This window comes from Chelonoidis abingdonii, chromosome 24 (assembly GCF_003597395.2).
Source record: "Chelonoidis abingdonii isolate Lonesome George chromosome 24, CheloAbing_2.0, whole genome shotgun sequence".
In the NCBI taxonomy this organism is placed as follows: Eukaryota; Metazoa; Chordata; order Testudines; family Testudinidae; genus Chelonoidis; species Chelonoidis abingdonii.
The window spans coordinates 21087963-21102997 of record NC_133792.1 but is presented as its reverse complement, the minus strand read 5'-3'; the positions used below and the strand labels follow the sequence as shown (position 1 = coordinate 21102997).

At 45.0% G+C, this 15035-nt stretch overlaps 1 protein-coding gene across 1 annotated transcript in view; it reads left to right on the top strand.

The window, feature by feature from the left end:
* Positions 1-365: 365 nt before the first annotated feature.
* The window catches only part of KCNT1 (potassium sodium-activated channel subfamily T member 1), a 192998-nt gene continuing 178328 nt past the window's right edge, over positions 366-15035 (top strand). The window contains exon 1 of the mRNA XM_032767561.2: positions 366-885. Within this exon, the coding sequence (XP_032623452.1) occupies positions 731-885 (155 nt within the window). The 5' untranslated portion in view covers positions 366-730. The remainder of the gene's footprint in view (positions 886-15035) is intronic.

The following is a 15035-nucleotide window of genomic DNA, read 5'->3' as shown; positions in this document are numbered from 1 at the left end:
AATCAAAACCACCATGGAAGGGGGGATGATTTATCAGAAGTCTCTGTTAATATATTAAAAAGGGTCTATCATGAGCTGAGAGAGGCCACTGCGCTCTGCATGGCAGAGATGGCAAAGGGAGGCTGGCTTTGTTGCCTATGCCATTCTCACAGTGGCCTGCAGATGGTGCCATCATGCAGGAGAGAAATGCATCTGAAAAAGCTGTGAAAACAGGAGGGGAGAAAAATCAATTTGTTAAAAAAACACACACTAATATTTCAGGGGAAAAGGAGCAAACTGGTAGCTCCCGCCTCCTTTCCTGCTTTGTCTGGTGAGAGCAGCTGCTTGCAATGGACTTTCTCTCCTGGCAGAGCCTGCAGCTCTCCCAAACACCCCAGGGGAAAGGGGAGACAAGCTTGGGAGCAAAGATTTGGATCATCTCTTGCATTTAAGGCAATGAAATCAACCTGATCCCTGCCTTGTTTTTTTGTCCATTTTTTTTATTTAAATGAGGCTCAACTTTATGCTACTTGTTGCTTTGCCAGGAGACACCCAGGCAGGGAAGACAGCGGGACTGTAAGAGCTGCAGCCACAGCACTATGAAATCTAAGGTGTGTGAGTGACCAGTGGCAATGGCTCGCCTCCAGCTGGACTCTCCTTGTAAACAGTAGCCCTGGGGCAGCCTTCAGCCACACAGCACTCCCATGCGTGGCTCCGCGTCGCCTTGCTGGGCACCCTCGCCACTCTGCAGATGCCTTTCTCGGGGGAAGAGAGGAGCCTTCAGGGGGTTTACAAGTCGACAGCTCAGCAGCAGGATGGGCGAGCCCTGGCAGCCGGGGGGGTGCCTGTGTGTGCCGAGTGCTACACTAACCAGACCTTCGTCTTTGATGATGGCAGCTCCCACAGGTAGCCTGTTTAATGCATCCCACACCTTGGCAGGGGGTCAGACTAGATGTCCCTCGCAGTCCCTCCTAACTCTACGGTTCTGTGTGCTGCTCCCTTCCCACTCCATTTCCCTTCTGCTTTGGGCACTCGGGAGACGGGCGATTGGTGACTCCGGGAAGCCACATCAGGACCCAGAGAGACCCTGCTAGCCCTAGAACCATGCCTGGTTCTCTAGCTCAACCTCTTTGATACCAGGGACCGGCTTGCTGCTTTGCTAAACTATGGCAGGGAGATCTGAGGGACCGGTGCCAGTCCACAGACCAGTCATGGAGAAACACTGTCCCGAGCTCTCCAGCAGCACGGGTGACCTCCTTGGAGTGAGCCCCTCTTCTTTGGAAGGAGTGCTGCAAGCCCCTGCCGCGGGTGTGTTTAGTTTGTTCAGTTTATTGTCTTTTAATTTGAGTGTTTTCTTAGCCAGACTCATGTGGCTTGCAAGAGGAGGCAGAAAAACTAACCCCCCCGCCCCAAACAATAAGCACTTTCTCTGCAACAACCTGGACATGCAGGATGCACTCAGGGATCTCTAGCTGCCCCTTGGTTCCTAACCATTGCCTTGGGCTGCAAAAGTTGCCTCAGTTGTAGAAAATGCCCCCATCCCTTTCTGCCTTTAGTGTTAATGTTGTGGAGGCATTGGTTGCTGCCCATAGCTAAGGCTGAGTTGTTTTCTATTTTAAAGCAAGGATTTGCAGTCTTATATTTGTATATTAGAGACATAGGGATATTTTTGACTTTTAAATATATAAAGAGCTGCTATGTTCCATAGCAGAGGTGGCTTCATTTCAATGGCTGGAGAAGTGATCCCTCATACAGAACAGTCAGAAAAGCACTTCAGGGTGAAAGGAGCTAGAGGAATGGAAAGTTGCTGTTTGCTGTGGGCATTCATGTACTTAACACTAAGAATCAGGGTGAAAGACTTGAGACATCATGCTTAGTTTGTTCCTCTGTGCCTCAGAATTGCATCTGGTGAGGATTAATAGTTGGGATTTGGATTCTGATAGCACTTGGAATGGACTGAGCACTGTCCACACACATGAAGACAAAAAGCTTGAAATCATAGGGAGTTTAGATGTAGTGTGCCAAATTCTGCTCTCCATCATGCCTGTGAAACCCTATTGAAATCAGCAGGTAACTCCAGCCAGAGGCACTGCATGGGTTAAATTGAGGGCAGGATTTGTTCGAGTGGTCTGAAGAACAAGGGTGATATTAGCCTAGGAATTGCATCTGGTTACATGGAAATATCACCCAGGTTCTAAGTCCTTGTGTAAAAGGACCCTACTGGCTGTAGAAGTGGTGGGACAAATATTATTTGTATGAGGGTAGTGCCTAAGGGCTCCAATCCCAGATCAGCTGTAGGTGCTGTGGAACAAATTCTATCCTTTGTTACCCCTGTGTCACCTTCTTGCCTGCAGTTACACCACTGACCTCCAGGGGGTCATGTAGGTGTAAGGGAGGGCAGAATCGGGTCCAGTGCTATCGGTTAGCAACAGAGTTTCAATCTTAGCTGTCAGCTCCTTGGCTTTTTTTGGCTTAGGGCAGAATGAGGACATTTTTTTGCCTCTGAATTTGATTTTTAAAAAAAAAAGAAAGGGGAAGGAGGGGGCTGGAATGCTCTGTAACAAACAGATTGCAGACTGTTTCTGTAAACTCCCATTTAGGGATGGGGGTTATTTTTAAGGCCGGAGCAGAGCTCACTGCAGTTAGTGAGGGGATGGTGTATACCTTGACTTTTTAAAACCCAGGGATTTTAACCATCAGGCTAATGCCCAGGTAGACAATTTGCATAACAAAGGGTATGAAGAACTTTCAGCTCCTTCTCATAAAATGCACAGAGCGATTTATTCTACTGGGGACTCTGAGATTATAAGAATCCGCACTCCTCTACTTCAGTCCTCAGACAAGCTATTCTGGCAGACTATTACATACAGGAAAGAGTCTCTAGGGATCCTTCATATTAACTCTGTCCTTGGCGTCATTATGGAGAAAGTTGCTATTATCATGTGTCACAGTCAATGCTGAATGGTGAATTAAAAGCTTTGGTCCGTATTGAGAGCTAATGGCCTGCAGTACTTTATTTGAAGGCGCTGTTTGAGCTACAGTATATCAGGAACACAGAACATCCCCAAAAGCCAAAGTAACTTCCTTTTTGGGGGCATCCCCGCAATTTAAGAGAAAAGCAGCTGTTAAAATCCATGGAGGGGAAAAAAATTGCAGCCTTTTTTGCCAAAGAGTTTCTGTGCCAGGTTTTTACTTGGAACAATTTTTATGCCAAGGTATAAGGTGTTGTAACACAGGGGGGCTATGATGTAAATGTTGAAAATTACTCAACTATGAAACCGTTAGAGGAGGCTATGGGGGGTGTGTGTGTGTGTGTGTGCGTGTGCGGTAGTATATATGTTCCCTGGAAAGGAAGCTTGTTCTTGATGCAGTCTATCTTTTCCTGGTAGATCGATTCTGATAACACAGATGCAAATATTTACTGACACTGCTATTCAAATTGCCTTATACTCATCAGATGACAGGTTAATTAGGCACATTAAGCTTGCATATAAATTCATTCTAATTGGACAAGGAAGTCTGGATGTGTTGTGCCTCCTGGTTTATCATTAGTGAGGGTAGATTTCTTCATATCCACATCTGCTAATAACAAGTTAGAGAGATTTTCTTGCACTCCTAAAAAGTTAAATGGGGGAAGAAGAAAAAGTATTAAATAAGACGTCATTAATTTTCAAAGCACCACAACTGAGCGAGTAATTTGTAAATGGGCCTGAATGCTGGATCACGTGAACCACTCATTAATTCTCTCTCCTCATGTTTTTCTCCCACATAACAGCAGAGGTAGCATCTGATGAGGGCAGGATACCCATCATGTATTAGAAAAGGAGAAATACTTCTCCTTCTCCTCCCCACCGTGCGTGTCTTGGCAAATCCATGGTAGCTTGGCTACCTCTTGCAGCTTCATCATTTACAATGTTAACAAAATCAGTAAAATGTGTGGGGCTTTTTCATTCTCTGGAAGGAAAAAAGTCTTTCTCAGCTTCTAACCCTCTGAAGGCCCAGTTCAATTGGTTTGCTCTTTTGCAGGTGGGTCTTATTTTTCCCTGTGGCTCCCTGACCTGTCAGGATGGCTGCATTGGCCCTGGTGCCTTTAGTAAAAACAGATTCCTAAATTTGCAACTGGATTCTATGTTTGCAGTGCAGACCTGGATGGAATACTAGAGGAGCGTGTGCGTGAGAGAGAGATTGGGATGCCCCTCTAGTGGCTGCAATTTATGGAAGACTTAAATCTTAACATTACTTGCCAAAGATAAGGCTTGTACCTCAAGAGATGGAATCACTTGCTGCTGTTTGTATTGCAGTAGCACATAAGAGTGGCCATACTGAGCCAGACAAATGGTCTGTCTAGCCCAGTATCCTGTTTTCCAAAAGTAGCCAGTGTCAAATGCTTCAGACGGAATGATGAGAACAGGGCAATTTACTGAGTGATCCATCCCCTGTCATCCAGTCCCAGCTTCTGGCAGTCAGAGGTTTAGGGACATCTAGAGCATGGGGCTGCATCCCTGACCACCTGGGCTAATAGCCACTGATGGACCTATCCTCCATGAGCTTATCTATTTTTTTGAACCCAGTTATACTTTTGGCCTTCACAACATCCCCTGGCAATGAGTTCCACGGGTTGACTGTGTGTTGTGTGAAGAGGTATTTCCTTATGTTTGTTTTAAACGTGCTGCCTAAACATTTCATTGAGAGATCCCTGGTTCTTGTGTTATGGGAACAGGTAAACAGCACTTTCTGATTCATTTTCTCTTCCTCATTCATGATTTTATAGATCTCTATCATATCCCCCCTTAGTTGTCTCTTTTCTAAACTGAACAGTCCCAATTTTTTAATCTCTACTAATATGGAAACTGTTCCATACGCCTAATCATTTTTGTTTCCCTTCTCTGTATCTTTTCCAATTTTAATATATCTTTTGAGATGGGGCATGTCACGGAGAGTGGGGAAGTCAGGGCCCTGCACCCCTCTTCCTGAGATTCACCGTGACTCTCAGCCAGTCAGTAAAACAGAAGGTTTATTAGATGACAGGAACACAGTGCCAAGCGGAGTGTGTAGATACCACCAGAACCCCTCAATCAAGTCCTTCTGGGGGGTTCAGGGAGCTTAGACCCCAGCTTGGGGTTCCCTGTATTGCACCGCCCAGCCCCAGACTGAACACACAAAATCCTCCAGCAGCTCTCTTCCTGCTCCCCCCAGCTCCTCCTCTCCTTCGTTCACTCTCCAGGCAGAACGTGTCACTTCTCCCAACCCCACTCCTAGCTCAGGTTACAGCTCAGGTAGCTTCCTTCAAGGGAAGTCCCCCATCCCCAATGTAACTCTCCTGCAACATTCCTAGGTCCAATCCCCCCTGCTTCCGGCTCCGTCCAGGGCGATCAGAAGTTCACTCAGTATTCAAGGTGTGGGCATACCAAAGATTGATATAGTGTCATTATGATATCTTCTTATCTGTCCCCTTCCTAATGGTTTCTAATATTGTTAGTTTTTTTGACTGCTGCTGCACATTGAGCAGATGTTTTCAGAGAACTATCCACAATGACTCCAAGATCTTTCTTGAGTAGTAACAGCTAATTTAGAACTCATCTTTTTGTGTGTATAGTTGGGATGATTTTTTGCAATGTGCCTTACTTGGCACTTATCAATGTTGAATTTCATCTGGCATTTTGTTGTCCAGTCACTCAGTTCTGTGAGATCCCTTTCCACAGTCAGCTTTGGACTTAACTATCTTGAGTAATATAGTATCAACCGCAAACTTTGCCACCTAACTGTTTGCCCCCTTTTCCAGATCATTTATGACTATGTTGAACAGCACAGGTTCCAGTACAGATCCTTGGGACTCCCTGTTATTTACCAATTTCCATTGTGAAAATTAACCTTTTATTTCTACCCTTTGTTTCTTATCTTTTAACCAGTTCCTTATCCAGGAGAGGACCTTCCCCCTTGTCCCATGATGGCTTTCTCTGCTTAAAAGCCTTTGATGTGGGACCTGGTCAAAGGCTTTCTGAAATTCAAACAGCAGTGTATCAACTGGGTCACCCTTTTCTGCAGGCTTGTGAGGCAGCCACGTTGACTCTTCCCCAACATATTGTGTTAATCTATGTGTCTGATAATACTGTTCTTTCCCGTAATTCCACCAATTCTCCTGATACTAAAGTTAGGCTTACCAGCCTGTAATTGCCAGGATTGCCCCTGGAGCCTTTTTTAAAAAATGGGCATTACATTAGCTATCCTCCAGTCACCTGGTACAGAGGCTGATTTTATAAGTGATAGGTTACACACCACAGTTAGTAGTTCTGCAATTTCACACTTGAGTTCCTTCAGAACTCTTGAGTGAATCCATCTGGTCCTGGTGACTTATTACTATTTAATTTATCAGTTTATTCCAAAATCTCCCCAAATGACACCTCACTCTGGGACAGTTCCTGAGATTTGTCACCTAAAAAGAATGGCTCAGGTGTGAATGCAATGAATTCATTTAGCTTCTCCACAATGGCCTTGTCTTCCTTGAGTGCTCCTTTAGCACCTCTGTCATCCAGTGCCCCACTGATTGTTTGGCAGGCTTCCTGCTTCTGATGGACTTACAAAAACGAACTGCATTTTTGTTTGGCCTTTTGATAGTTGCTCTTTAAATTTCTTTTTGGCCTTCTCCATTATTCTTCTACTTAAGTTGCCAGAGTGTATGCTCCTTTCTATTTTCCTGACTAGGATTTGATTTCCAGTTTCTAAAGCATACCTTTTTGCCTGTAACTGCCTCTTTTACTCTGTTGTTTAGCCACGGTCGTGTGGTTTTTTGTTTTTGAGTCCTCTAGCTTTTTTTTCCCTTTTGGGGTATATATTGAGTTTGAGTCTCTATTATTTTTCAATAGTTTCCATGCAGCTTGCAGCATGTAAGGGCTCCTGTCATGGGCAAGGGCTGCCTGGTGCTAGGTGCTGCACAAACACAGAACCAACAGACGGTCCTGCCTCAGAGAGCTCACCTTGCATTCTTTTACGTTAGGAGCAAAGGGTCTTTGGTTTCATTCCCCCTGTCTCACACTGTGGTGTATTTTTCTGCTGTGGTGGCTGTTGATTCATTACCACTTGTGTGTGCAAGGGAATGAAAGATGTTTTAGGAGCAGAGGGCAGCCTCCTGGCCTAATTTGCCTGTCTTCCCCCTACTGAGTTTTAGATTTCTCTTAAATTCCCTGGAGTAAATGCTCCTGGGTACAGAAGGGGATCATCCACTGGCAGGGTGCCCCTCCCCCTAGCCCTCATATTTATGTTTGGAACAGCAAGGAAATGATCCTTTGCACTCCCCCTGCTCTATAAATCAGTTCTCCTTTATTTGCATGGTGGAGTTAGACCAGGAATGCTTTGTCTTCTTGAGCCTTTATCTAAACCATGTATCCCTGTGTCAACACACTCCTGTCTAAATGGACTTTGTCTTTGCCATCCCCACTAGGGTCAACAGCAGGCACCTGCTCAAATTCCTCCCCATTGATTTGAAATGTAGGGGAAAATAAGAGCAAGTGAGGAAATGGATCATTCCTCTCTCTCTCAATGTCTGTCTCAAATGCTCTCCTGCATGCCACTCTATGTGTGTGTGTGTCTTTACCAATTTTTTGTTCCTTTTTGTGCAACAGTGATGGCATTAGAACCCATTCCACTGCAACACTTCCCAGGGTATTTGCCCTGCGAGAGTCCTCCAAAGAGAAAGCAAGGAGTTAATTGCAAGTGTGCTTTAAACTGTAAAATATGTCCTGCCCATCCTGCTCAGCAATTCTTGGCACCCAGAGGGTATAAGAAACCTAAATTATTCCTTCCTGTCTCACGGGAAATGTTGTGAATGTTTATACAGCGAGGTAGCCAGCCAGCCAGGGGAGTGCACCAACTCCTCTGGGTTGGAAACTCTTTTCTCTTTTCTCTTTCTTGACCATGTAAGGGAACTCGGGTAAGTAGTGACGAGGACTGAGCAGCCCTAAGAAAGGGCTCACACAAAAATAACCTGCACAAGTATAGAACCAGCGAGAGAGGGTGACTCACGCATCTGGAGAGTTGGCTTTTCTATATACTACCTCCAGTGCATATGCTTTATTTCAGAAGAAGGAGGTGGAACAAGAAGATACTTTGTGACGGGATGAAGCCAAGGCTGTTTCTGCTGGAGAAGCTGTTTAGGAAAGTTGTGTCTTTGCACAAGACGTATGTGGCTTTTTTCATGTCAACTCACATATTTTTAGCCTCTCTTACCGAAGATATGTCAGTTTGTCCTGAAGATTTTGCTGATACGTCTCTGGGAATACTGGATGCTACTATTTCTATTTGGAGTACATGAGGTAGGTGTGTGTGTAGTCAGGAAGGCTAGATTTAGGCTGGTTTAGATACTAAACATTAGCTTGGGGAGCAGGGTGTTTTGGGAAGGTGTGCAGCTGTACTGATTGAGTCAACTGTTCCAAAGTACCAACTTGAGAATTAGGTCCTAGAGCAGCAATGAGAGAGGTCTGGAAGAATTGCTGAAACTGCACCTCTGAGAATGGTGCTATTGACTGCAATGGTCCTGGCTTCCCCAGAAGCACATATGAAGATTAGATTCAAACATGTGGTAGGTTTTTCCCCTCTTTGGTTTGGTTTTGTGAAGTGAGTTTAGCCGATCAAGCAACCCTCCAAATCAGCAGAGGAGAGGCAGCAGTGCCCTTCCACTGTGCTTAACCCTCATTCAGAGGTCTGCTTCTAGGAGTCAGAAGGCAGTTTGCATGTATGCTCTTCCATTCTTTGGTGTTTGTTGATGGTTGTGCCTATTAATGCGGGCTGTGGTTGGTTTTTTCCACTTGGCCACTGTGAACAGGACAAGAACCCATTAAATTTATTTCACATAGATTGTCAAGCAGCCAGTAGACGGTTGTGCTCTTGTTCATTCGTGACCATGTTAGGATTCAAAGCAGTGTCCTTCAGGTAAAATGCTCTATATCTCATTAGGAATTTCCTGGGTCATCCAGGCAAGGCTAATTATGCACCCTGAGGAAGCTGTTTGCCTGATCTCCTAGTTGTAGTTGAGATTCTACCATCACTTGAGTCTTTAAGTCAAAAATGAGCATTGTTCTGAAAGATCTGATGTAGCTCAACCAGAAATTATGGACGTGATGCAGAAATTACAGGGTGAGGGTCTCTGAATAAGCTCTCTGGTGCCCATTTCATTAGACCATGCAGCCTTCAGCACTTGGTATTTCGGATGGATATTTATCTAACTTGGAGTCAGTGCTGTCCAAGGGCTTGAGTGTTAGGTGGGACAAAGCAGCTGTTTTATAGGTTCTTGCATGCATGTTAGTGAAAGATAGTTTTAAAAGTATCCCTTGTCCCTCTGCTGTGGTGTCTGGGCTGTTCAGTGAGGTACAGATATTCCCTAGGAAGCCATCCTGCTCCTACTGAGGCATGTCTCACATCCTGGGACACAATGCAGCTGGTCTTGCATCATTTGTGTAATAAACACCTCTGAATGGTATATATACTTGGGATGAAGAGACTCTCAGAGGTCTTTACATTTTCCATTTCTGAGTAGGGCAAAGTCCATGTGGTGGAACTTGTTACTTGTTAGTAACTAACTATTGCAAACATAATTACCTGCTTGCACCTTTATTTAAAAAATAAAGGAAGATTTGTCAGCTTCTCTTCCTTTGGCTGGCAGCTGGGATCTCAGTTCTGGGAATGGAATCCTGGCCTTTTCTTGCTTCAGAAATAATTGCAACATAACGGATTAGCTGTCAAGACTGAGACCAGTCATTGCTGAAGTGTGCTTGTAAAGCAGAGATACAGAGGAATTGTGGTCCTTTCTGCCTGAGTTGGTTTTCTCAGTCATACTTGAGACCACCTGAGCCATCTGATCGTCATATTGCATTGAGCTCACCAGTAGATGGAACTGTTGAGGCTGAAAACGGAATACATCCTAACACGCATGTATATCTCTGGGAAAGGACTTTTGGGGTTTCCCTCCTATTGAGTTACTTTCACCATATTTGTTCCATAATGTTAAACGTGCTGGGTACCAGTTGTTGGGTTCCAGAATGGTCTTGCAGCAGCCTCAGCAGAAGGACAGCAAAATAGGACGCTGCCCCTGCTCAGAGTGGTTGTGGCCCACAATAATATTTTACACTCTCCCAGTTCTCCATGACAGTGACTTCTTCCATCCCTGGCCTTCAAGGGCTGCCCGAGATTCTGGAATCAGTGCTGCCTTTAAATCAGCCCCAGAGGACGCTGGAGTGACTGACGCATTCATTCTTCTCCAGCAACTTCCGGGGTGTATGTGTAGGTTAGAAAGCCAGCCTCTCACCTCTTCCCAGCTTTGTTCCTTGTGGTGAAGCTTAACACACGCACACCTGGTCAGGGAAAGTACTTCCCCCTCCCATTTCCCTCTATTATTCACTTTCAGTGCACTTTGCTTACCAGAACAGGTCACACACTCTGGATCTGCAGCTCTGACGCATTGGCATGGTGCTGCTTGTCCCCATCTATACGTGGTTACAGAGAGAGCAGGATTTTCCCAGCAGAACAGTTACAGGAATTGGCACTTTATAGCTTCTCTGTGTGTGTCTGAATAATACTGTGCATTGGCACAGGCAGGATGCTTTCTGTGCTGTGGGGAGTCAGACGTGCTCTTAGGTTCCATGGAATAAATGACTCAAGGGACAAGGAAACTCTGTTTGGAGATGTGTTCGTAAGCACTGCTTATAGATGGGACCAGTCAGAAAAGAGGCTGTAAATAGGAAGGACAAGGAGAGACAGGGCTGGTGGGAAATTGCTGTATCACTAATAGGATTTATTTCTCCTTTATCCTCTTGTGCAGGTAGTGGCAGCATTAAGGTTGATATTTTGTGCTTAGGCTCTAGCCGAAGCATCTGACGTGCGAATCACAGTCTTTTTACATTAATCATCTGTTTAGGGCTTAAATTCATTAGCAGTTGATTGGCAAGGAACTTAATCCTATTATTAGAGCAGTGCATGCTAGCACCCCTCTAACGAAAGGCCTGGCAGGATTTCAGTTCTGGACCTGGTGATTTTCAAAGGGTCTGGCAGCCATCAAAATCTTCTCTAGGGTTAAACTGGGTCTGGAGAAGAGCTTGTTGGGGAGGAACATGGCAAATTGTGGCTTGTCTTTCGGTTGCAGCAATGTGAATCCTTTGTAGAATTTGCTTTTACAAGGTTCCTCGGGAATCTGCTCTTTATTTTTAAAATGATCTTGGACAAACCTATTGGCTTCATTACAAACCAGACCCTATGCTGAGAACAAAGGACCCTTGCCCTGTGCAAGCGGGCTACCTGCACTGCACGGGTCTCTAGCTGCTCGGAAAAGGTCTAGCACTGGGCATAAGGCAGCCTGCATTTCAGCGGATAGGCTTTACGCTCATAAAAAGAAGATTTATTTTAACACTTTTAGTGGCACTCGTGGCTTCCGGGGCGGGCATTTCTTGGCTAAGTTAACAGTCTGTAGCTTTGCTTCGAGACGTGAGCTCCCCCAGGTAGCTACTAACTGCCAAAATGTCCCCACCCTAGATAGATGTTCTTCTTGATTACGGCTCGATCCTTCTATGAGCTCTGCGTGTGCCGACTTACATTGGCTTCAGAGGGGCTGTGCATGGCCAGGGGGATCCTTGCAGGACTGGGGCTCAAAGGGAGCTCTTTGGCTTCTAAAACATGTATCACTTCTGATGCTGTTTGTGCTTGGTTATAGACTAGCTACTGCATATCCGTTGTGACGATCTTATCAATGGGTATGACCAAGCCAATGTGGACTGATGTGAAGGGAGGTTTGGGAATGACTGAGTTGTCTCCTGTCAGCTCCCCACTCTTCTAAAATCTGATTTAGTGGTGATTCAGCCTTCTGCCCCCCGACTTCCCCTGTTTGTTACCATTGATGCAGCCCCCCAGTGGTAGTTATAGAATCATCAACTCTCAGGGTTGGAAGGGACCTCAGGAGGTCATCTAGTCGAACCCCCTGCTCAAGGCAGGGCCAATCCCCAACTAAATCATCCCAGCCAGGGCTTTGTCAAGCTGGGCCTTAAAAACCTCTAAGGAAGGAGATTCCACCACCTCCCTAGGTAACCCATTCCAGTGCTTTACCACCCTCCTAGTGAAATTTCCTAATATCTATCTAACCCCTCCACTGCAATTGAGGCTATTACTCCTTTTCTTTCATCTGCTACCACTGAGAACAGTTAGATTCATCGTCTCAGATCTCCTTTCACTGTTAAAGCAGCTAATCAAATCCCACCTCATTCTTCTCTTCTGCAGACTAACATCCCAGTCCCTCAGCTCTCTCATAAGTCATGTGCTCCGCCCCTAATCATTTTATGTTACCCTCACTGGTTCTCTCCAATTTTCCAGCATTTTCTTGTAATGTGGGCCAAACTGGCACAGTTATTCCAATAGGCTCGCACCAAATGTTGAAATAGCGGGAATTATCACATCGATCTGCTGCATGCCCCTACTTATACAGCCAAATTGCCGTTATCCTTATTGTCAACAAGGGCACACTGACGATCATGTCCGCTTCCTGTCACTGCCTAGCCATTTGTCCTAGTCTTACAGTGCAATGGGATTCTTCTCCATCACTAAGTCAGCTCTGCACTATTTCCTTGATGATCCTCATCATATTTCTTTTGTCCCGATCCTCTATTGTTCTAGGTTCCACTCTGTTCCTATCCTACCCCAGCATATTCGGCCACATCTCCACGTTTACGAATGCTTGTCTGCAAACCTGCTGAGGTGCAGTCCACCTCATCCTCCAGATCATTAATGAATATATTGACAAAAAACTGGCCCAGACTGACCCTTGGGCACTCCCTGAACCGCGGACAATCTAGCCAACTTTCTATCCACCTTATAGTCCATTCATCCAGCCCATACTTCTTTAACTTGCTGGCAAGAATACTGTGGGAGACCATATCAAAAGCTTTGCTAAAGTCAAGGAATAACACATCCACAGCTTTCCCGTCATCCGCAGAGCCAGTTATCTCATCATAGAAGGCAATTAGGTTAGTCAGTCTACCAGCCAGATTGTAACAAGCCTCTAAAACCCATCTCCCAAACTCTCTCCCTCTTCCTGCTGCAAGGCCTAGAGAAATAGATGGTCTTTGCAGCCTGTCCAGAAGGCTATTTTTGGGAATGAATCCCAAAGTCAAAGTCTTCTCCTGAGAAACATGTTGCCACTAATGTTCCCTTTTAAACTAGGGGTTGGTGGCTGGAGCTCTTACACTGTTTGCTGATGTGGGTCCCATGGGGGAATAGCTGCTCTCTGTTATATGGTAAAGAGGCTGGTTGTTTGGATCCCTGTGGGCAGATTCCACCACAAGTGTTATACTGAAATGATCCTTGTGTGCAGATCTGTGGCACAATGAGCTTCCCGAGTTACGTACAAAGAACCTGATCTCGACCTTTGAAAGACAGAGTGAAATCTGCCAGGAACGTTTTAGTGCCAGGGCAGGTCAATCAGGTTTTAATTGGCTCTAATTAGCATCCTTGCAAGCTGTCTCCACTTCAGATGAGTTCCACTCAGCTGCAAAAGTGAGAACATCGGAGAAGTCCCTTTCAATCTGACCCAGGAGGGTGAAGGAAAAACGTATTAAGGAATGTGGCCATAGGAAAATAAGGATGCAGGAACTGATCAGTTAAACTGAATTGCACTGTATTTGCATATTTACACAATAGACTGTAATGATTGTGAATGAACCATTATGCTCTATTGTCTGCCTGTCATTCTGATCAACTGTATTAGGCATTGCTTCACTCTGTCATTAACTTTCCTAGGAGGTTGGGGGATGGAGGTTTGGCTGATTATTTAACAATACACCAAGGAAGCTGTGTAGTCCAGTGGATAGTGCACAGGGCTGGGAGTCAGGAGACCTGAGGTTGTTCCCAGCTGCTGCACTGGTATGTGTCCTAGGGCTTTGATTTCATCGTTAGGTTGCAGGCTGTCTGGGGGGGCCGTATTTTGTGCAGCACCCAGCATGATGGGACTCAGTCCTGATTGAGACCTTTGGTGCCACCCCAATAGGTTCATGTAGAATCTATATAAAATATGCAGAGTGGAAAAGTTCAGATTTAAATGTCTCTAAAACTCAGTCATTTGGCTCCATCTCGCTAATGAAATAGATTAACCATGACTCCTTCCTCCCTTCCCAAACTATATTCAAATAACATTCTGGGCTGAGCCACAAAAGCAAAGAGGCTGAGAATTAAAATTGTAACTCCAGAAAATCTGCAGGGCTGGAAATTGAATCCAGAAATCCCAATTTCTAGTCCCCTGTGTTAACCATTAGACCTTTCTTTAACATTGCATTCATATGGTTTATGGAAATATGCTTATGAGTGTGAATATGACGTAACTGGAATATGCTTTATGCAAAAGGTCTCTTGTAAGGTATCATAACAAAGGTTATAACCTACTGAATATATTCCTCCTCTTTGTATGCATGTATCATTCTTGTATCTGAAGCTAGAAATATGAAGTATAACTTTGAGGTCCTCTTGTAATTATGCAAAGTGTGAGCCATTAATGGTGGTTTAGAATCTTGATGGCTCCCATTGACCCAGACAATTGGTTGTAAATGGTTTATTTACCTGAAAACCTTCCTGTGTACCTGTGGGCCAATCCAGGAAGAATAGAGACTCGGGGTTTTCAGTGACATGTGACCATGTCCCATGATGCTGGAATCCATCTTAATCCTTGTACTTTTCCATTGATGAGGTGGCGGTAGGGACAAGCACAGTCAAAAGATTCCCACCTTGTGCCAAAGCTATAAAAGGGGGTGGAGCAGGACAAAGGTGGTGGCCAGTCATGAGAAGACCCCGGCGTGCAACCTGAGATGTCTGCTGGATCTAAGAAAGACTGTACCAGGGAAAGGATTGGGCCCAGACTAGGAAGGAGTTTAGTTTGTGAAAGAAGCTTATTGGAGCATCTTTGAGGGTGAGATATTGCCTGTAATCAGTTTCTTAATATATTAGGTTTAGACTTGGGTGTTTTGTTTTATTTTGCTTTCTGACTTACTTTGTTCTGGCTGTTATTACTTGAAACACTTAAATCCTACTTTTTA